Consider the following 21,881-nt stretch of genomic DNA (forward strand, 5'->3'; position numbering starts at 1 on the left):
CATTGTGCACCTGTGGTGAGCATCTTGATGGTTTTTCAGGCTGACTCATATGGATCGTTTGTCTTTAATTCCTTTTTTTTTTTTCTTTTTTCCTCATCAGGCCAAGAGCTCTGAACCCGGAAATAAAAATAAATGCCCTTCATGCAAGTCCAAACTTTCTGAAGGCTGGTGAAAAACGTTGTCAGTCATGTATTGACTTATTAGTGAAAGAGGAAGCGTCTGCTGCTTGCAGCGACATAATCACATCTGTTAAAGTATTGGATGCTACGATTAAGTCGTTTAAATCCTCACTCACAAAACCATCCGTGAGACAATCCTCTACCTCACAAGACTCCCTGTTAGTTCCTGTAGTGGAGGCAGAAGAGAGTCCTCTGAACCAGGAAGGTCCTTCCTCCTCACATTCCCAAGAATCAAGAGGAGGAAGATGAACTGGAGAATGTGTCTTCAAAATAAAAATTGTCTTTGGAACAAGTAGTTGCATGGACAGCTTTTAGGATTAGAGGAGAGCTTTTGGGATTAGAGGAGGAACGTAAAGCATTATCTTTACACGACAGGAGGTATGCAGGACTCAGTGAGCCCAAAATACGTACCTTTCCAGTCCATACTATAATTTCTGAAGCAATCAAGAAAGAATGGACTGATCCTGAAAAGTAACCTTTCTTTGCTAAAGCACACAAAAGAAGGTTTCCTTTTGATGAAGACCCAGCAGCTCCATGGAATAAAGTTCCAAAATTTGATGCAGCCTTTTCTCAAGTCTCAAGATCTTCTGATTTAGCATTTGAGGACATGGGGATTCTGAAAGACCCCATGGATAAGAGGATGGATCAGCAATTAAAAAGGGCTTGGCAATCCATCATGGGCAACCTTAAGCCAGCAATGGCAACTACTTGCGTCTCCAGAAACATGGAGTATTGTCTGACCCAAATTAAGGCTCATATAATGGCTGATTCGCCAAAGCAAGAAATCCTAGACTCCTTTTCAACCCTGTCAGCTGCTGTAGCCTATGTCTCAGATGCATCTGCAGAATCTATCAGAATGACAGCAAGGTCCACGGCCCTTACTAATTCAGTTAGGAGGGCGTTGTGGTTAAAGACCTGGCCAGGGGACACAGCATCTAAAAACAAGCTGTGTGGAGTACCCTTTTCAGGGGGATTTATTGTTTGGGCCCGATTTTAGATGCAGTGCTCGACAGGACTGCAGACAAGAAAAAAATCTTTCCCTGTCAAAAAGAAAAATCAGTTAGGCAGAAAGTTTTTTCGTCCTCCAAAAGGCTCAACAACAAAGTAAGCCTCAGAGGAAGAAAGGTTGGTCAGGGCAGAAGGGAAAAGGCAAAAGTAATGTCCTTTTCCATCCTCCTGCGGCAACCAACAAAACACAATGACAACCGGTTGCATGTAGGGGGAAGACTTCAAAATTTCTCCCTTTTTGGGCAAGCATAACACAGAATCAGTATATTCTCTCTATGCTGTCTCAAGGTTACAGAATAGAGTTCTCGGACCCTCCCCCAGAGAGGTATCTATTGACAAATCTACCAAGAGATATAGTCAAATCCCTAGCAGTGAACAACCTTTTGAAGTATCTGATGAACCAGGGGGTTGTAACTCTAGTACCAGAGGGGGAGCTTTATCAGGGGTTTTATTCCCATGTATTCATGATAAAAAAAGCTGTCTGGAAGTTTCAGACTCATTCTCAACCTGAAGCCATTGAACAGATCGGTCCTATACAAAAAATTATGTATGGACTCAATCTTCACGGTCAAAAATCTTTTGACAAAGGATTGCTTTATGGCATCAATCGACCTGCGAGATGCCTATCTGCATATCCCCATAGCCCCCCAATCCCCAAAAATTCTAAGGTTGGCGGTAAAAATGGGAAAAGAGGTCGTGTATCTCCAATTCAAAGCCCTCCCCTTCCGCCTTTCCTCGGCTCCGAGAATATTTACAAAGGTCATGGCAGAAGCCCTCCTTCCCCTTCGCCTACAGGGGGTAGCAGTAATTCCATACCTGGACGACCTACTCTTCTTTGCCCCCTCCAGGGAGAAATTGTTGGAGGATCTCGAAAGAGCTCGCAGTCATCTAGAAGCATTGGGCTGGATCATAAATATGGAAAAATATTATTTCAACCCAACCCAAGAAGTACAATTTCTGGGGTATCCTATAAGCTCAGTGGAGCAAAAAGTTGGTCTCCCAGAAGACAAAAAAACTAAAGATGCTAGGGGTCGTAGCCTCCTTACAGACAAACCAAGAGCTATCAGTTAGACATGTCAGCTCTGGGAACCCTTACCTCATCTATGCCAGCGGTGCAGTGGGCAAGGCTTCACTTCATTATTGTGATTTAAAATTACCACATAGAGTGTATACCATAACGAATAGAAAAACTACAAATAAAATCAATAACTTTGCAGACAACTCTGCAACATGAGTGAACACAATCACTTAAATCACTGTGTTAAGGAGAAAAAAAAATTATATTATTCCCAATAATGTGCATAAATTTGCAGATGGCTCTGCAACATGAGTAAACACAAACACTAGAGTTCACTGTGTTAAGGAAAAATAGTCCCAATATTGTGCATAGAAAACAATGAAATCTTCTTAATTTGCCGTGATCTTCCTAAATGAAGAGAAGTAAAGAGTGCCACCACCACACTTGTATCTTTTTTTATACACAAGGTGTGTTGTCAATTAAATGCTCTTACCAGAACTTGTTGACCACTTTAATTAAAAAGATAGTCACACAGACTTGAGCAGCATTGTGCCTGCACACATGATGACATGGAAGAAATAAATACACCTCAGCTCCAGGCGTTCCAATTGGGGTAAATATGCAAAAAAGAACCAGGAAAATCCAATAGCGTAATAAAGTTTAATAAAATATGACAATAAAAAACAGGGAAAGCCAAATGGCCTCTTACTTTAAAAGGTGCCTACCCGGCACTGAGGCTGCAGACTTGTTACCGCCAATCCGCGGTTCAAAAATCGGTTCAGGGAGTAAGATGCCACCGCCGTAGCTCCACCACGAGATCCTTGCTGACAGCTCACAGGACGGGAGGACGTCACGTGACCAGGACCGCCTCCAATGTATGTTTCGTTGGATGAACGTCTTCAGGGGGGCGTGCCTGGTCACTGAAGGATCATGGTATATGTAGTCAAGTATGACTACTCATTGGTCCAAATAGGTAAGACTAATTCTAAAGCCAGCCTCGGTACCGTTTGGGATATAACTCCGCAGATACAGCATACAGGGTCACATAAAAGACATGAGTAGATCATCACATCTACCATAATGTTAAACCAGTAGAAAATGTAAAAAATACAATACTTAAACGGCTGCCATGAAAAGTAAAATTAAAAAAGTAAAATTAAAAAGCAACCACTCTCGCATCCCTCCGGACGTGCATCACAGTTTTCTATGGAGAGCATAGGTTGCACGAGACAAAAGTTATAAGGGAACATACCAGTGGATAAGCTATATTCACACACATATAATGAATCAGATTAGATATAAAACGATAACAAATTGGGCTAGTATAGAAATCCTAGCACTAAAAAAGGAGGGAACAAAAAGACGACCTCCCTTGATTCCCTCTGGATGTGCATACCAATCTCAGACAATTGATAATAAAAAAAAAACGCAGCAAGGGCATGCACCAAAGTCAGAAAATGAGCGGACATCAGCCCATAATCAGCTCCAAACAATGCCCCGGGGCCAGCCTATACCCAAAATTTGTAATAAAACAATAATAATGAATGTTAAAAAAAGCAACTCCATCTCTTACATTTTAAAATTATCCAATAGGAATGATGGATATGAAGGTTATTTTTCTTGGGCCTGATCTGAAGGGCTACAGGTCAATCATTGGCTAAAAAGCAATTCAGATCTAGCTCAATGTTAAGACCTGATGGTTGCATAGTCCGTAGTCTATGGACCCACTTCATTTCGTTTTGGGAGACACTACGGGTCATATGCGTCCCCCGCCAGTGTCTAGTAATTTTGTCAATGCCATAGAATGTACAAAGGCTAGGATCACTCCCATGATGGCTAGCGAAATGTCTCGATACACTATGGCTAGGGAAACTCTTTTTTTTTTTTTATATTGGCTAGATGTTCATTGATTCTGATCTTTAACTGACGTGTGGTTCTCCCTACGTACTGTAATGAGCAATGACACTCAACGACGTAGGTAACATGGTCAGATCCACATGTAATAAGCGGCTTGATCTTGAAGGATTCTCCTGTTACATTGGATTTAAATTGGGTCATCGAAATTAAGTGGGTTCATAGACTACGGACTATGCAACCATCAGGTCTTAACATTGAGCTAGATCTGAATTGCTTTTTAGCCAATGATTGACCTGTAGCCCTTCAGATCAGGCCCAAGAAAAGGAACCTTCATATCCATCATTCCTATTGGATAATTTTAAAATGTAAGCCATGGAGTTGCTTTTTTTAACGTTCATTATTATTGTTTTATTACAAATTTTGGGTATAGGCTGGCCCCGGGGCATTGTTTGGAGCTGATTATGGGCTGATGTCCGCTCATTTTCTGACTTTGGTGCATGCCCTTGCTGCGGGTTTTTTTATTATCAATTGTCTGAGATTGGTATGCACATCCAGTGGGCATCAAGGGAGGCCGTCTTTTTGTTCCCTCCTTTTTTAGTGCTAGGATTTCTATACTAGCCCAATGTGTTATATAATGAATCCGATTAGATATAAAATGATGTGTGTGAATATACCTTATCCACTGGTATGTCCCCTTATAACTTTTGTCTCGTGCAACCTATGCTCTCCATAGAAAACTGTGATGCACGTCCGGAGGGATGCGAGAGTGGTTGCTTTTTAATTTTACTTTTTTAATTTTACTTTTCATGGCAGCCGTTTAAGTATTGTCTTTTTTAAATGTTCTACTTGTTTAACATTATGGTAGATGTGATGATCTACTCATGTCTTTTATGTGACCCTGTATGCTGTATCTGCAGAGTTATATCCTAAACGGTACCGAGGCTGGCTTTAGAATTAGTCTTCCCTATTTGGACCAATGAGTAGTCATACTTGACTAAATATACCATGATCCTTCAGTGACCAGGCATGCCCCCCTGAAGACGTTCATCCAACGAAACATACGTCGGAGGCGGTCCTGGTCACGTGACGTCCTCCCGTCCTGTGAGCTGTCAGCAAGGCTCTCGTGGTAGAGCTACGGCGGTGGCATCTTACTCCCCGAACCGATTTTTGAACCGCGGTTTGGCGGTAACAAGTCTGCAGCCTCAGTGCCGGGTAGGCACCTTTTTAAAGTAAGAGGCCATTTGGCTTTCCCTGTTTTTTATTGTCATATTTTATAAAACTTTATTACGCTATTGGATTTTCCTGGTTCTTTTTTGCATATTTACCCCAATTGGAACACCTGGAGCTGTGGTGTATTTATTTCTTCCATGTCATCATGTGTGCAGGCACAATCCTGCTCAAGTCTGTGTGACTATCTTTTTAATTAAAGTGGTCAACAAGTTCTGGTAAGAGCATTTAATTAACACACCTTGGGTGTAAAAGAAGATACAAGTGTGGTGGTGGCACTCTTTACTTCTCTTCATTTAGGAAGATCACGGCAAATTAAGAAGATTTCATTGTTTTCTATGCACAATATTGGGACTATGTTTCCTTAACACAGTGAACTCTAGTGTTTGTGTATACTCATGTTGCAGAGCCATCTGCAAATTTATGCACATTATTGGGAATAATATATATATATTTTTTTCTCCTTAACACAGTGATTTAAGTGATTGTGTTCTCTCATGTTGCAGAGTTGTCTGCAAATTTATTGATTTTATTTGTAGTTTTTCTATTTGTTATTGTGTACACTATATGTGGTAATTTTTAAATCACAATAATTTGTGTGTGGTTTAGCGCCCTCTATCTTTCACCTTCAATGTTCACAATTCAGTATTGTTTTATGAGGAGCAGCCTTTTCTGATTTGTAATTTTGAATTTAATATTTTGTTTGGCGTGGATTTTGCACCCTTTCAAGGCTTCACTTCAGACCGCTTCAGAGTTTCCTTCTGAAAATGTGGGATCACAGGACAGAATCTCTGGAGGCAAAGGTAAAAATCCCCACCAGGGTAAAACGGTCGCTGTGGTGATGAAGTCAGGCAAACTTTTCAGCAGGCCTGTTATGGTCATTCCCAATAGAAAGAGTGGTAACGACAGACGCCAGCCTATGGGGATGGGGGGCACACCTTGGTCAGAACTATGCTCAGGGTGTTTGGTCACGGTCAGAAGCAGAAAAGTCCTCCAATTGGAGAGAAATAAGGGCAGTAGCCTTGGCTTTGGATGCCTTCTCCACAGGACCTTCAAGGTGCCCATGTTCAAGTCTTCTCGGACAATGCCACTACCATAGCCTAAACAGGCAAGGAGGCACAAGAAGCAAGTCACTTCAGCTTCTCGCCTCAGACATCCTAAACTGGGCAGAAAATCATTTGCTGTCCTTATCAGCGGTCCACTTCAAATGCACTTTAAATATAGTGGCGGATTTTCTAAGCAGAAAACTGATTCAGGAAGCAGAATGGACCCTAAATCTGGATGTCTTCACTTTGATCACCCGAGCCTGGGGCCAACCACAAATAGACCGATTTGCGTCAGAAGAAAATACGCAGCTTCCGACAGGAACAGATGCGTTAATACAGCCTTGGAAATTCCAGCTGGCTTACGCCTTCCCTCCGTTTCAACTAATCCCGTTGGTACTGAGGAAGATCCAGAAGGAGAAGGTGGAAGTAATTCTAATTACTCCATTCTGGCCAAAAAGGGCCTGGTTTACCACCATTCTTCGAATGGCAGTCAGGCCGCCTTGGCGCTGCCGCTCCAGCAGGACTTGCTTCTACAGGGTCCGATATGCCATCCGGAGGTGGCCTGTCTAAGCCTCACGGCGTGGTATCTGAGAGGCAGTTAATGAGACGAAAAAGTCTGTCTCGACCACTTGTGACTACCTTACTTTCCAGTAGAAAACTGGTTACCAGGAAGATCTATGCTAAATACTGGAAGGTCTACAACTCCTGGTGTCACTCGTCCAATAGAGTGGTGAAAAATCTAGTGTCAGTTTTGGAATTCCTTCAGAATGGAGCAACAAAGGGCTTATCAGTCAGTACACTTAAAGTGCAGACAGCCGCATTGGGTGTTTTTCTGGAAAGACCTATATCCTCGGAGCCATTGGTGTCAAGATTTTTCACGGCACTTTCTAGGTCTAAACCAGCTCCTGTGTGACACTTCCCCAGTTGGGATTTGTCAGTGGTTCTTCAGTCATTATCTAAAGAACCCTTTGAACCGTTACAAGACATTTCTCTAAAGTACCTTACTCTCAAGACGGTGTTCCTAGTGGCAATTACAACAGCCAGAAGAATCGGCGAACTGCACACCCTGTCAATAAAGAAACCCTTCCTATCCGTATACACGGACAGGGTTGTACTAAAGACCGATCCAGCTTTTCTACCAAAAGTGGCATCAGCCCTCAATCGGGCGCAGGAAATGTCATTCCAAACTTCTGCTCTAATCCATCAGGGGAGAAGGAACGCCAATTTCACATGTTGGATGTGAGAAGAACCTTACTACATTACCTTGAAGTGACCAAGGATTTTCGATCTTCAGACTCCTTGTTCATACTTTTTTCAGGAAAAAAGAAGGGCCACCAAGTGTCTAAAAGGTCAATTGCTAGATGGCTAAAAACCGCTATTTTGGAAGCCTACTCCCAAGCAGGGCCATCTCCCCCATTGGGAATTAAAGCACACTCTACTAGAGCTCAGGCCACTACATGGGCAAAAATAGCTGGTGCCACCCCATATCAGATCTGCAAGGCGGCTACGTGGTCAAGTTACCTTACGTTTGTCCGTCATTATAGACTGGATCTTCTGTCAGCAAGCGATCAGGCTTTTGGCAGAAAGGTCTTGCAGGCTGTGGTCCCTCCCTAAGTGTGTAAGTCTCTGTTATCCTCTCAAGGTGCTGTCCTGAAAGACAATAAGGGAAAAGTCAAGTTAGGAATACCGGTAACTTGTTTTCCATGAGTCTTTCAGGACAGCAGCAACCCGCCCTTAAATGTTTTGAATATTATGCTGTGACTAACCATACTCTAATTATGTGTTCCAGCTTGGGCCGGAGGTTTCTCTACTACTACTACTACTACTACTACTACTGATAAGTGGAAGCAGCCTCCCTTTTAAGAAGTTTGGTGGAGGTGTGTTTCCTGTCAAGTGGGTGGAGCCACGCTCTCAAGGTGCTGTCCTGAAAGTCTCATGGAAAACAAGTTACCGGTAAGCCTAACTTGACTTTTTTGCCATGATGTTATGCCACATCAGCTTTAAAGCGGGGGTTCACCCTTAGAGGGAACTTTTTAGCCTTAGATTCCTGCTCGTTTTGTCTAGGGGAATCGGCTATTTGTTTTAAAATATGAGCAGTACTTACCCGTTTACGAGATGCATCCTCTCCGTCGCTTCCGGGTATGGGCTGCGGGAATGGGCATTCCTTCTTGATTGACAGTCTTCCGAGAGGCTTCCGACGGTCGCATCCATCGCGTCACGATTTTCCGAAAGAAGCCGAACGTCGGTGCGCAGGCGCAGTATAGAGCCGCACCGACGTTCGGCTTCTTTCGGCTACGAGTGACGCGATGGATGCGACCGTCGGAAGCCTCTCGGAAGACTGTCAATCAAGAAGGAACGCCCGCTCCCGAAGACCCATACCCGGAAGCGACGGAAGAAGATGCATCTCGAAAACGGGTAAGTACGGATCATATTTTAATACAAATAGCCGATTCCCCTAGACCGAACGAGCAGGAATCTAAGGGGAAAAAAAAAAAAATTTATAAATGGGTGAACTCCCGCTTTAACTTAAAGTGGATGTAAGCCAAAAATTGTTTTCCGGATGTCGCAAGTAGAGAATACGATTTTCTATCATTTGTGCCCAGTCTTGCCACACATAGTTAATCCAGCTCTGAGCAATCCTCTTTTTATTCAGTGAAATAAAACAGACTTGCAGAGAAAAAACCAAAGCCTGTTCTGCCCCCATGCTTCGAGTGACAGGTTATTTGCATATCTTGTGCACTAGCCTGGAGACATGCACATCCTGTGTAAAAAGTTCACAATTCACATCCCCCTCTTCTCCTCTCCCCTCCTCCCCACTCCCATCCAGCTCTCCCAGGATTGGCTGCATTTACTGGGTTTTGACTAGATGTTTCTCATCATATGGAGTGTGATCCACAGTTCAGTGTGACAAGGAAATGTATGCTGCAGTGAACAGCCATCAGAATATACATAGACAAGTGATTAGGGGAGATCAATTTGGTCAGAGCTGGGCAGAGTAGAAGCTTGAGTGATCATCTTATTATTGTTATATTGCAGTGTGTGTCTGAGGTCACCTGATCACAGATGCAACATTTCTTTATATTACCAGGATGTGTTATGTGGGGGAGGAGTGGATTTCTCACTTTTTATACTTACACCCAGTAAGGCTGAATGAGCTTAGGGCTGATTCACATTAGTGCACTGTGCGAGATCGCAAGTGATTTGCACCGCAGCGCAAATCACGTGATGTCTGTGCGATTTCAGAAATACAGATAGTATGGCTGATATCACACTGCATTTGGACCAAACATGCACAGGACCCCTTTTTTGGTCCACACCAGAATCGCATAGGTGTTCACACCTGTGCAATCTGATTCATGACCTGTCAGTTCGCAGTGCGATATGCGAGCTGAAATGGGGGTGTCATTACCATTGTATGGCACTCCCCAGCAGTTTGCATATGGCAGTGTGAACTGCCGTGTGAGTCGAGTGCGATGTGTGAACCCGCAGTGGATTTGCAGGGTTCCCAAATCGCACCAGTGTGAACCCAGCCTCAAAGCATACAGCCTACAAATGTCACCCGACTGCTCAGTTCACACTGGTGCGATTCGGTAACCCTGTGAATCCACTGTGGGTTCCCACATCGCACCCAACTTGCACGGCAGTTCACACTGCCATATGCGAACTGCTGGGAAATGTCATACAATGGTGATGACACCCCAATTTCAGCTCGCTTATCTCACTGCAAACTGACAGTTTGGACATGAATTGGCTCGCATAGGTGTGAACACCCATGCGATTATGGTGCGGACCAAAAAAGGGACTTGTGAGTGTTGTATGGCTGAAATCGCATCGCACAGACATTGCATGTGATCTGAACAGCAATGTGGTGCGAATCCCAGGAATGTGGAGTGTACAGTGGTGGGTAGTACGTGCAGGATGATGTCCGGATAGTGGACAGTGTCAGATATTTTTATTTTTTTATTTTACAATTTAATGTATTTTTTTTCCCAAAAGGTTTTTTGGGACCAGTGGATTTTTATTTTTATAAAACATGTGTTAATTATTTGTTTACAATTTATTTTTGTACTATTGATGGGAGGGTGGGGTTTTATTTTTTAAATATATTTTTTTCACAGTGCTTTTGGGAAAGGGGGTGGGGAATGTGGCAGTGGTTGGTGTCAGTAGGGCAATGGTCGGTGTCACTGGGGTAGTGGTCGGTCAGTGTTTCCAACCGTCCGTATTTTTTCGGACAGTTCGTAAAAACAGGCACTCCCCCCCCCCCCCCCCCGTTCGTAAATGTCAGTTGTTGCGCAAATGTGCCAGTAAAAATAGCCGAAATTGGTTCGGGTTGAAACTGCGCATGGAGATTGGAGGCAGGGGGTGATGGTGGCTGTGGTGGCACCACAGAGGGGGATGGAGGCAGTGGGTTGTTGGAGGCAGGGGGTGTTGGTGGCACCACAGAGGGGGATGGTGGCAACGCAGAGGGTGGGGGATGTAGACAGGGTTTGTTGGTGGCACCGCAGGGGACAATGGAAGCAGTGGGTGATTGGAGGCAGGGGGTGTTGGTGGCACCGCAGAGGGGGATGGTGGCATTGCAGAGGGTGGGGATGGAGACGGGGGGTGATTGGAGGCAGGGGGCCTGGGGGAGATTGAAGGCAGAGGGAGATTGGAGGCAGGGGGAGATTGTGGCACCGCAGAGGGGGATGAAGGCAGGGGGTGCTGGTGGCAGAGGGGGATGGAGGCAGGGGGTGATGTGAATAATTTGCTCTTATTATATCAAAAATATGTTTTTTTTTACCTTAATATCTACCTTAAATCATATTGCTATAGTGTACTTGTTTGTAGCCTTAATACTGAAATTTGTACCTAAAAATGTAATTTAGTAACTTTTGTGGAATGCCAGTAAAAACGTGGCTGCGCCAGTAAATTTCGGGTGTCGTGCCAGTAAATTTCAATCTGGTAGGTTGGCAACACTGTGGTCCGTGTCAGTGGACGATGTCAGTGGGGTAGTGGACGATGTCAATGGGGTCGGTGGTCTTGGGGCTCTGGACTGTGTCGGTATGGGGGGCGGTTGTGGTGGTGTTGTGTTTTTTCTTTTAATTTATTTTTATCAGCCCTGTTGGGGGTGTTGGTGACATGTCAGGGGTCAAACCATGCATGGGGGATCGTGGTGTTCACAGCTGTCCCTGCTGCACCGATCATCCCCGACTGTCCCTGGACATACACGTGTGCAGAACGCACTCTGTCACTCCTGCACATGCACGCCAGACGCAAGGCTCGTCCTCGCAATGCTGGCTAACCGTGGGAGTGTAGTGGTGGGCGGAGGAGTCATCTAACGTCACGACTCCACCCACTGAGCGCCGGAAAATAACACGCCCACAGATTCTGCAATATTGCGTGGCTCCAGGCAGGTGAGGGGACTTTTTGAACATAAGGGTACATACATTCGGCATGTATAGCATTATAGATTTGGGTTTACATCCACTTTAAGTGACACATTGTAGTATTTTTTCTTTGCGGACACATAACATGTTATGAAGGAAAGGGAGGGGAGGAGCGGAAAAGCTGGGCCAGCAAAGACTGCAATTAGACACTCCATAAAAGTGAGAAGGCTGTCCAAGGGCAGAGGGGGCTGTGCTAAGGATTTCATGTTTTCTGGAGTTCAAAATCCCTAATAAATGCAAAGCCATATAACCTCGCCAACTAAAAATTCTGCGAGTATGTATTTAAGACCCTTGTTTTTTGAGTGTTCCTGCTATTTTTTTTGTTTTTTAAGTTGGACATAGTGTTTAAAGGGGTTGTAAGGCTGGGTTCACACTATACTACACGACTTTCATCCTACTTTGGTCTGCAACATCGGTCCTACATTGGTCCTACACCCATCCGACTTTCATGAACAGGATACTACTTTGATCTGACTTTGTGATAGTTTGACTTGTTCTTTGACCAATCAAAACAATCCCAGAGTGAGATAAATTCCCTTTACTGCTGCTGTAATCACATGTCGGATGTCAAAAGTCGGATGCTAAGGACAAGGATCCTACTTTGGTCCGACTTCAATGATATTCAATGGGCTGAAGTAGGATCAAAGTTGGACCGACTTGTGTAGGAACAGTTAAGACGGCTCTCATAAGGAAATATTGATTTTCACACGTCATGCGACATGAGCTCCCAATGTCGGAGCGTTTGTTGGACTAGTGTGAACCCGGCCTCAAAGTTCATATTTTATTTTCTAAGTTTGGTTCCTTTAAGCTAGTGCATTTTTGGTTCACTTACCTTTTCCTTTGATTTCCCTTCTAAATGTTTTTTTTCTTTGTTTGAATTTCTCACTTCCGGTTTCTCCTCAGTAAGCTTTCCACCATCATCCGAGTGGTGGAAAGTCATTTAGAACAGCTTACTAAACACCTTACTGAGGAGGAACAGGAAGTGAGAAATTCAGACAAGGAAAACAAAGGAAAAAAACTTTAGAAAGGAAATCAAAGGAAAGAGGTAAGTGAACCAACAATGCACTAGCTTAAAGTAACCTATTTAGAAAATAAACAAACCTTTACAACCCCTTTTTAAGTGTTTTTTTTTTTTAATATATACCTTAGACTGGCTTCATACTGAAGGGGAGGTGTGTTTGCGGGACATTGGGAAAAGTCCTGCAAGCAGCATTTTTGGGACATCTTTTGCCCTGTCCATTGAAATGAATGGGCAGCGCTTCGGAAGTGCCACAACATGGGCGCTTTAAACCTCTTTTTTCAGTTTCTAGCGGGGGTTAAAATCAGCCGAAAAGCACCACTAAAACGAGTGGCGCTAACGCTCAGAGCCCCCAGTGTGCCTTAAAGTCAATCGCTATAATGGCTGGAGAATATCGGTGGCTGAATTACTTAATGATATAGCCCAATCAAGTTATATTCACATCTTTCAATTAAAATTTTGGATTTTTCCTATTTAACGATACCATAGATCCAAAATCCGCATTCGGGATGGTCGTGCTAAGCCTATTGATCTCCTGGCAAAGTACATAAGTGCAGAAGATGATGATTTAGCGGTTGAAATGCATGAGCCATACACTTTCCTGACTGGACTTACTGTGTCTGATCTTGAAGACTTACTAGAAGATATCCGAGTAAGTACTTTTCTTGGCAAGATGTTAATTTTTTTGTATAGTTATCTATAAAAACTGCTCCTATGTTATTTTCTTTTACCATTGTTTTCCAGATCTACATGGAGTTAGAGCAGGGAAAAAATGTGGATTTTTGGAAAGATATGACCATTATCACAGAGGATGAAATCTCTAAACTACGAAAGCTGGAATCTTTTGGCAAAGGCCCTGGTGAGCTGCAATAATAGTGTTTTATATTATATTCCACAGTATGTTGTTTTTTTTTTTAATGCATATTATTTTAGGAGTTCAGACAGCTCCTTTCAATAAAGCATAACAAATCTAGCTTAGAGTCCTGGCTTGTGACTTTGTTGACACCTGTTTGCACACAGGTACGGCAAAAGTTTATATTCCTGTATCCCCCCCCCCCCCCCAAGACATTACCTGAATGGGAAGTTGTTTACGCCAAGTAGTTAATATCTTTAAAGCCAAAACATATTTTCCCAAGACATCTTTCAGGACAGCACCCGAAAGATGGAACCCATGAAATACATCTTTCCTCCAAATCTTTAAAGGGAGGCACCTCCCTACCATCCATCAGTTTTTGTGTCTCCTCCGGCCCAGAGGAAACATCTGGGGGGGGGGGGGGGGGCATGGTCTCTTAGCTGCTCCTGAGGGACAGGGTTTTCTTTTATTTTTCCCCCCCTCTTTTCTTTATTTTTTTATTTTTTTTAAAGGACCTCAGCCCTCCCGGTTTACCCAGGCTTCTGCAGTGGGACGTCCGGCGCTCCTCTTCCCTTTTGGTGCTCGGGGAGAGCCACAGTGGGATCCAGCCAGCCTGCTCTGCTACGGCTTAGCGGCGGCTGCGCATGCACCGCCATTTTACGGTGGCCGAGAAGAGTCTCGGCCGTGCCGGAAGTGACATCACTAAAGGGCGGGTCGGCATAATTTCCGGTTGCTAGGTGCTGGCACTATGGGAGTCCGGAAGCGGAGCGTAAAGCCACGAGTGAGGCGCTGTACACCCGATATGGAGGACGCTGCAACAGTGGAGAAGGGCACAGACACCAGCAAGGCCCAGGTAGGGGGCAGCCTAAATCTGCCCGTTCCCTTACTTGGGGTTTTCGGTCCTCTTTTCCCCCCTGGTGGCAGAGGCCTGGTTGGGCACCCTTTCTTAAAGTGCACCTTGGGGTGGTCCACAGGTGGAGACTGTGGACCACCCCAGTAAAGGAAGAAAGCTCTATGCAGCACTTGCATTGCTTCCTTAGTCAAAGAGGAATCAACTTCCGTCTGTGATGACTTGTTTGCCTTAGTAGAAAAGGAGCTGTATGCCATGATCCAGTCATTCCATGACTCGTTGGTCAATCCAACGGCTAGTCAGCCTGCCACATACAAATCTTTCGAGGTTTCTCTTTCTGTCCCAGATAATCATACGGAAGGTCCTTCTACCAGGAAACCCCCCACTCCTTCCAATAATGGTTTAAGAAGAGGGATGATGAGGGACGTGAGGGGGGTGAGGGTAAATTTTAATTGCCCCTTTAAGAAGTTGATGGGCTTCTTGGAGCCATACATGTTACCCTTTGCCTAAGTGATGAAAAAAAAAAAAACACTGCACTACCACATGTACGCAGGTCTAGGTGAGCCTAAGGTTCAGACTTTTCTGGTTCATTCTGTCATTTTAGACTCCATAAGGAAAGAATGTCCAAAACCCGAGAGAGACTTTTTTCCATTTAAGGAAGACACCTCTGCGGTATGGAATAAGTTCCCCAGGCTGGTTGCTGCCTTCTCCCAGGTCTCTAGATCTGGCCTTTGAAGACATGGGGGTCCTAAAGGATCCAATGGATAAACGTATGGATCTATTGCACAAGAGATCTTGGCAAATCGGTCATGAACAATTTAAATAAAGCCAGCCATGGCCACGAAATGCGTAGCGAGGAACCTGAAATATTGGGGTTAGCAGCTAAAGACTCGTATAGTAGCGGATTCACCTAAACAGGACATTTTGGGTTCCCTTTTGTACCTTGTCCTCTGTGGTAACCTATATAGCGAATGCTTCAGCCGAAGCAATTCGAATATCGGCTCGATCAGCAGCCCTAACAAATTTGTCAAGAAGAGCATTATGGCTGAAGACTTGGCCAGGTGATGCGGCATCATAGAGTAAAGTCTGTGAGATTCCCTTTTCAAATGATTTTCACTTTGGCCTTGATCTAGATACCATTCTAGACAGGACTGCCGATGGGAAGAAGTCCTTCCCGGTAAAGAAGAAGAAGAAACCCCCAGAATGCTTTTTTAAACCTCAAAGAATTCAGGAGAAGGCCAACAAGTCCCAGGGAAGGGAAGAATTGGTCCGCACAAAAAAGCTAAATCCTTTTCCATCCTCCTACGCAAGCCGAAAAATCCCAATGAATCGACTCTACGGGTAGGCGGAAGGCTGCAAAGTTTATTTCCGCCGTGGTCAGCTATAACATCAAATCAGTTTATACTGACCACTCTTTCTCAGGGCTACTCAATAGATTTTACGGAACCCCCCCAAGGATATTTCTTGTGACAAATGCACAAAGGATCCAGTAAAAGCCCTGGTTATGAAGTCCTTAATATTATAGCTGATGCAGCAGGATGTAGTGATTCAAGTGCCACCAGAAGAGCGGCAACAGGGTTTTTATTACGTTTTCTTGGTAAGAAAGCCAACAGGGAAATTCTGATTGATCCTCATTCTACAACTTCTGAACAAATCTGTCAAGTACAGAAGGTTCAAGATGGACTAGTTTTTTTTTTTTTTTTGTCAGAAATCTGCTGACCCCAGAATGTTACATGGCGTCAATAGATTTAAGGAATGTATACCTGCATATCCCAATCTCGCTTCAGTCCCAGAATTATTTCAGGTTGGCGGTAAAGTTGGAAGGCGTGATTCATCATCTGTAGTTCAGGGCCTTGCTGTTCGAGCTGTCATCATCGCAGTGATTCCCTATTTGGACGACCTACCATTCTTCGCCCCCTCAAGGGTAAGGTTGCAGGACAACTTGGCCAAAGCATGCAACCATCTGGAATCTCTAGGATGGATTTTAAACCTCCAGAAATCCTCCCTAAACCTATCACGGAGGTTCGCTTTCTGGGCTACCAAATCAGTTCAGTAGATTTTTCTCCCGCAAGAGAAAGGACAAGGTTCAGTGCACTGTCGATGCTGCAGACCAACCAGCTGATAATAAGGCAAGTTATGGAGGCATTAGGGGTACTGACCTCAACAATGCTGGCTATTCAGTGAGCAAGACTGCACTACAGTTGTCTACAAACTTTTCTACTGAGGTCATGGGATCACAGCTTAAGATTCCAGGACATGCAGGTGAAGATTCCATCCCGGGTGAAGAGGTCATTATGGTAGTGGAGGAGTCAGTAGAGCCTATCAAGGGGTCTAGATTGGGCCTTTCCAGCCGAAAGAAGACTGACCACAGACGCCAGCTCTTGTGGATGGGGATCCCACCTAGAGGAAAACTTTGCCCAGGGAAGTTGGTCCAAAAATAAGCAAAAAGGTCCTCAAATTGGAGAGCTAAAGGCCTCATCTCCTACTAATATTCGCGCAAGGTCTCCAGTTTCACCATGTTCAAGTGTTGACGGACAACGCAGCGGCTTATCTAAACAGACAGGGGCATAAAGAACAGGTCCTTGCAAGCACTGGCAAAGGAATTCTCTGGGTGGAGAAGCATTTGCCATCCCTGTCAGCAATCCACCTAAAGGGGACCTTAAACAGAGTGGCCATTTCCTGAGCAGACACCCCATTCAGGAAGCAGAGTGGTCTCTGAATCCGGAGGTCTTCAACAATTTCCAGTATGTGGGGACAGCCAAAGGTGGACCTGTTTGCCTCATAAAGGTTCCTCAGTTCTTTTCTGTAAACAATCTCAACAGATCACTAGGGACAGACGCTCTGGCAAATCAATGGAAATTTCACCTTTGCTACACTTTGCCCCCTATTACTACAGTTCTAAGGTGTGGAGCATATGTGTCTATCCCCAGACTTAAAAGCGCTAAAACAAAAGTAAGGGTGGATGTAATCCATGTTATAAGTGAAGAACTCTCCTGCCAAAACCCCCTAATAACCCCCTAATAACTTGTAATACCAACAGCTCACCACCAGATGGCGCCAGCTCACAAAAAAAAAATGGCCCGCGGGTCGGTACTTTGAGACCACTGGCTTATTTGTTAACATTTCCGCCAGAAAAAAGCAGAGGACTTTGTGTGGAACTTATGCAGCCTGGAGGGAGTCGTGTACCTTTTGCACGATTTTTGGGGAATTATCCCAATGGTCTATGCAGGCTGAAGATTTGCTTTTGCCCTTAATGGCTTTCCGCCACTGCTCTACGGGAAAATGACTGGTCCAGATCTTTTTCCCATTTTAACATAGAGGCAATATTCTTATCTAAGGGATGTGGGTAATAGTAGTCATACAAATTGCAATACCTTTTTAGGCAAATTTGGATACCAGTCCATGAAATGTCTGGATCTTATTAGATGCTACTACTTGCTGCTGAGGTATAATTGTGTTTGATTTGGTGTATTTTATATAATTCCTCTGTATCCTCCTATTCTGGCCCTTCTGTCCTGCTGAGTGCCCCTACAGCGCTCTCTCTCTCTCTCTCTCTCTCTCTCTCTCTCTCTCTTGTGAGCCAATGAGGGGGGACAGGGCCAAGCCACGGCTGCCCTGTACCTCAGCAGGAGCCAATGGCTCCCCACTGCTGTCTCAGCCAATGAGAAGAGAGTCCTGGCCAGCCTAGACTCTTGTGCATCATCACTGGATCCAGATGGGACTCGGGTGAATACTGGGCTCCGAGGACTAGGCCGAAGCTGCGGCCTCGCCTAAAACATCCTGCTGCGGCTTCAGCCTAGTCTGCAGAGCGCCTTTTTTCCAGGATCGCGGCGGACTAGGCCCCCGCCGCGCGATCGGTGGGCCTGTGACGGCCGGTAATTGAGGCCGCGGCCTTGTGAAGTCCCCAGCTCTTCCTTCTGTGAGCTGGCGCCATCTGGTGGTGGCCGTTGGCATTACAAGTTAACCACTTCCAGACCGAAGGTGTTTTTCAGATTCGGCATTTACAAGACTAAAACAGTTTTTTTTGCTCGAAAATTACTTAAAACCCCCAAAAATGATATATATATATTTTCTAACACCCTAGAGAATAAAATGGCTGTCATCGCAATACTTTTTGTCACACCGTATTTGCGCAGCGGTCTTACAAGCGCACTTTTTGGGAAAAAATTACACTTTTTTTAATTAAAAAATAAGACAACAATAAATTTGGCCCAATTTTTTTATATATTGTGAAAGATAATGTTACGCAGAGTAAAATGATACCCAACATGTCACGCTTTAAAATTGCGCCCGCTCGTGGTATGGCGTCAAACTTTTACCCTTAAAAATCTTGTGCTTTCAGTTCAATTTGCTTTGTATCACCGAAAGTTGAAATACCTTTTCTCTTGTGATATGCTGTACATTGTCTTTATTCTTCTATAAATAAACAATTTAAAAAAAAAAAAAAATCTCGATAGGCGACGTTTAAAAAATTCTATAGGTTGCATTTTTTGAGCTACAGAGCTCTAGGGCTATAATTATTGCTCTCGCTCTAACGATCGCGACGATACCTCACTTGTGTGGTTTGAATACCGTTTTCATATGCGGGCGCTACTCGCGTTGCGTTCGCTTCTGCGCGCGAGCTTGTTGGGACGGGGCGCTTTAAAAATTGTTTTTTTTTGTTTTCTTATTTATTTTATTATTTTTTACACTGAAATAATAAAAAAAAAAATTATCACTTTTATTCCTATTACAAGGAATGTAAACATCCCTTTTAATAGAAAAAAGCATGACAGGTCCTCTTAAATATGAGATCTGGGGTCAAAAAGACCTCAGATCTCATATTTAGACTTAAATGCAAAAAGAAAAAAAAAAGGAAAATTTGTCATTTAAAAAAATGACAACAAAAAAATTGTCTCTTTAAGAGGCTGGGCGGGACTGACGTTTTGACCTCACTTCCGCCCAGCAAAGCTATGAGGACGGGTGGGGGCCATCTTGCCCTCACTCAAGTCCTCGCACACTGGGCAGCAGCATCCGATCTCCTCCGCCGCTACCGACGGCTCCGGTAAGCGGCGGAGGGCGCGGAAGAGCGGCGGGAGGGGGGGCCCTCTCTCGCCACCGATAACGGCGATCTCGCGGCGAATCTGCCGTGGAGACCGCCATTATCGTTTACACGGCCGCTCACTGTAAAGATGGATACCTCGATTGTGGCAGCAGCTGCTGCCGTTACCGAGATATCCATCTTTAAAAACAGGACGTACATATACAGTGGTCGGTAAGTGGTTAAACAGCAATTCTAATGTAATTTTTCACTATTTTCACTGCCATCTTCTTCCCTCTAATTAGAACCCCCAAACATTATATATATATATATATATATATATATATAGTATGTATGTTTTATCCTAACACCCTAGAGCATAAAATGGCGATCGTTGCAATACTTTCTGTCACGCCGTATTTGCGCAGCGGTCTTACAAGCGCACTTTTTGGGAAAAAATTACACTTTTTTTAATTAAAAAATAAGACAACAGTAAAGTTATCCCAATTTTTTTTAATATTGTGAAAGATAATGTTACGCCGAGTAAATTGATACCCAACATGTCGCGCTTCAAAATTGCGTCCGCTCGTGGAATGCCGACAAACTTTTACCCTTTAAAATCTCCATAGGCGACGTTTAAAAAAAATCTACAGGTTGCATGTTTCGAGTTACAGAGGAGGTCTAGGGCTAGAATTATTGCTCTCGCTCTACCAATCGCGCCGATACATCACGTGTGGTTTGAACACTGTTTACATATGCGGGCGCTACTCACGTATGTGTTCGCTTCTGCGTGCAAGCTCGTCGGGACGGGTGCGTTTTCTGGCTCCTAACTTCTTTAGCTGGCTCCTAGATTCCAAGAAAATTTGTCAAACCCTGAAATGAGCTATTTACAACAGGTATCTGTTGGTTCTCTGGATTGCTCAGCTTGTGAGAGGGTGACTGTTTTGTTAGGGTTTCCAGACTTAAATTGTGCATTGGGTAATGGAAAGGTCTGTGTGTCTTATCAATCCATTGATCAGGTTCCAGCCTCAGTTAAGTTTGTGTGTATTGATTGTATAACTGAAAGAAAAAGGTGGGGGGCAAGGTCACTGGTATGCCCTTCATATGACAACATGGCTGAGGTGAGCGGATACATGAACAAAATGGCTGCTACGCATACAGCTAATTGTGGACCCAGTACGCATGACCGTTACATAAAGTGATAAAACTGCAGTGTATTCTTCTGTTAAAAAAAAAACTGCAGTGTATAAATCCCTAGAGGCCAAATGTGGACCAAGTTTGGGATAAATACCTGCAATGCACCTTGTCTAATGCTTTTTCTGCATCTAATGCAAGAAAAACAAAATGTTTATGGGAGGTTTCTGCGTATCTAATCAAGTTAACCATTTACAGAGTGCTATTAGAAGCTTGGCATCCCTTAAACCGGTTAAGACCCGGACCATTATGCAGCTAAAGGACCTTGCCCCCTTTTGCGATTCGGCACAGTGTCGATTTAACTGACAATTGCGTTGTCGTGCGACGTGGCTCCCAAACAAAATTGGCGTCCTTTTTTTCCCACAAATAGAGCTTTCTTTTTGTGGTATTTGACTACCTCTGCGGTTTTTATTTTTTGCGCTATAAACAAAATTCAATAATTTTTACTTTTTGCTATAATAAATATCCCCAAAAAAAGATATAAAAAAGCATTTTTCTTCCTCAGTTTAGGCCGATATGTATTCTACCTATTCTTGGTTAAAAAAAAAATCGCAATAAGCATTTAACGATTTGGTTTGCTCAAAATTTATAGCGTTTACAAAATAGGTGATAATTTTATGGCATGTTTATTATTTTTTATTTTATTTATTTTTTTACTACTAATGGCGGTGATCAGCGATTTTTTTTTCGTGACTGCGACATTATGGTGGACACATCGGCCAATTTTGACATACTTTTGGGACCATTGTCATTTTCACAGCAAAACGTGCTATAAAAATGCACTGATTACTGTGAAAATGACAATTGCAGTTTGGGAGTTAACCACTAGGGGGCTCTGTATGGGTTAAGTGTGACCTCATATGTGTTTCTAACTGTAGGGGGCGGGGCTGGGTGTGTGAGGTCATTGATCGTCTTTCCCTATATCAGGGAACAGACGATCGGTGCCACTGCCACTGTGAAGAACGGGGAAGGTGTGTTTACACACACCTCTCCCCCTTTTTCAGCTTCTGTGACCGATCGCGGGACACCGGCGGCAATCGGGTCCCACGGGCGCGGTCACAGAGCTTCGGACCGGGTCGCGGGCGACCCACAGCTGGGCACTTAAAGGGGACTTACCCTTACGCTATTGTGCCCAGCCGTGCCGACGTATATAGGCGTTAGGCAGTCCTTAAGTGGTTAAACTCT

At 44.1% G+C, this 21,881-nt stretch overlaps 2 protein-coding genes across 2 annotated transcripts in view; both read left to right on the forward strand.

Moving 5' to 3' along the window:
• The window catches only part of LOC120911110 (cactin-like), a 232,583-nt gene extending 219,232 nt beyond the window's left edge, over positions 1–13,351 (forward strand). The window contains exon 5 of the mRNA XM_040322514.1: positions 13,269–13,351. The gene's annotated coding sequence lies outside the window, so the exon portion shown is untranslated. The remainder of the gene's footprint in view (positions 1–13,268) is intronic.
• The window catches only part of LOC120928674 (cactin-like), a 362,945-nt gene continuing 341,850 nt past the window's right edge, over positions 787–21,881 (forward strand). Inside the window, exons 1-5 of the mRNA XM_040339676.1 lie at positions 787–1,068; positions 2,036–2,149; positions 8,125–8,228; positions 13,269–13,431; positions 13,524–13,638. Coding sequence (XP_040195610.1) covers positions 787–1,068; positions 2,036–2,149; positions 8,125–8,228; positions 13,269–13,431; positions 13,524–13,638 — 778 coding nt within the window. The remainder of the gene's footprint in view (positions 1,069–2,035; positions 2,150–8,124; positions 8,229–13,268; positions 13,432–13,523; positions 13,639–21,881) is intronic.

Source organism: Rana temporaria, chromosome 1, assembly GCF_905171775.1.
Source record: "Rana temporaria chromosome 1, aRanTem1.1, whole genome shotgun sequence".
Taxonomy (NCBI): domain Eukaryota; kingdom Metazoa; phylum Chordata; class Amphibia; order Anura; family Ranidae; genus Rana; species Rana temporaria.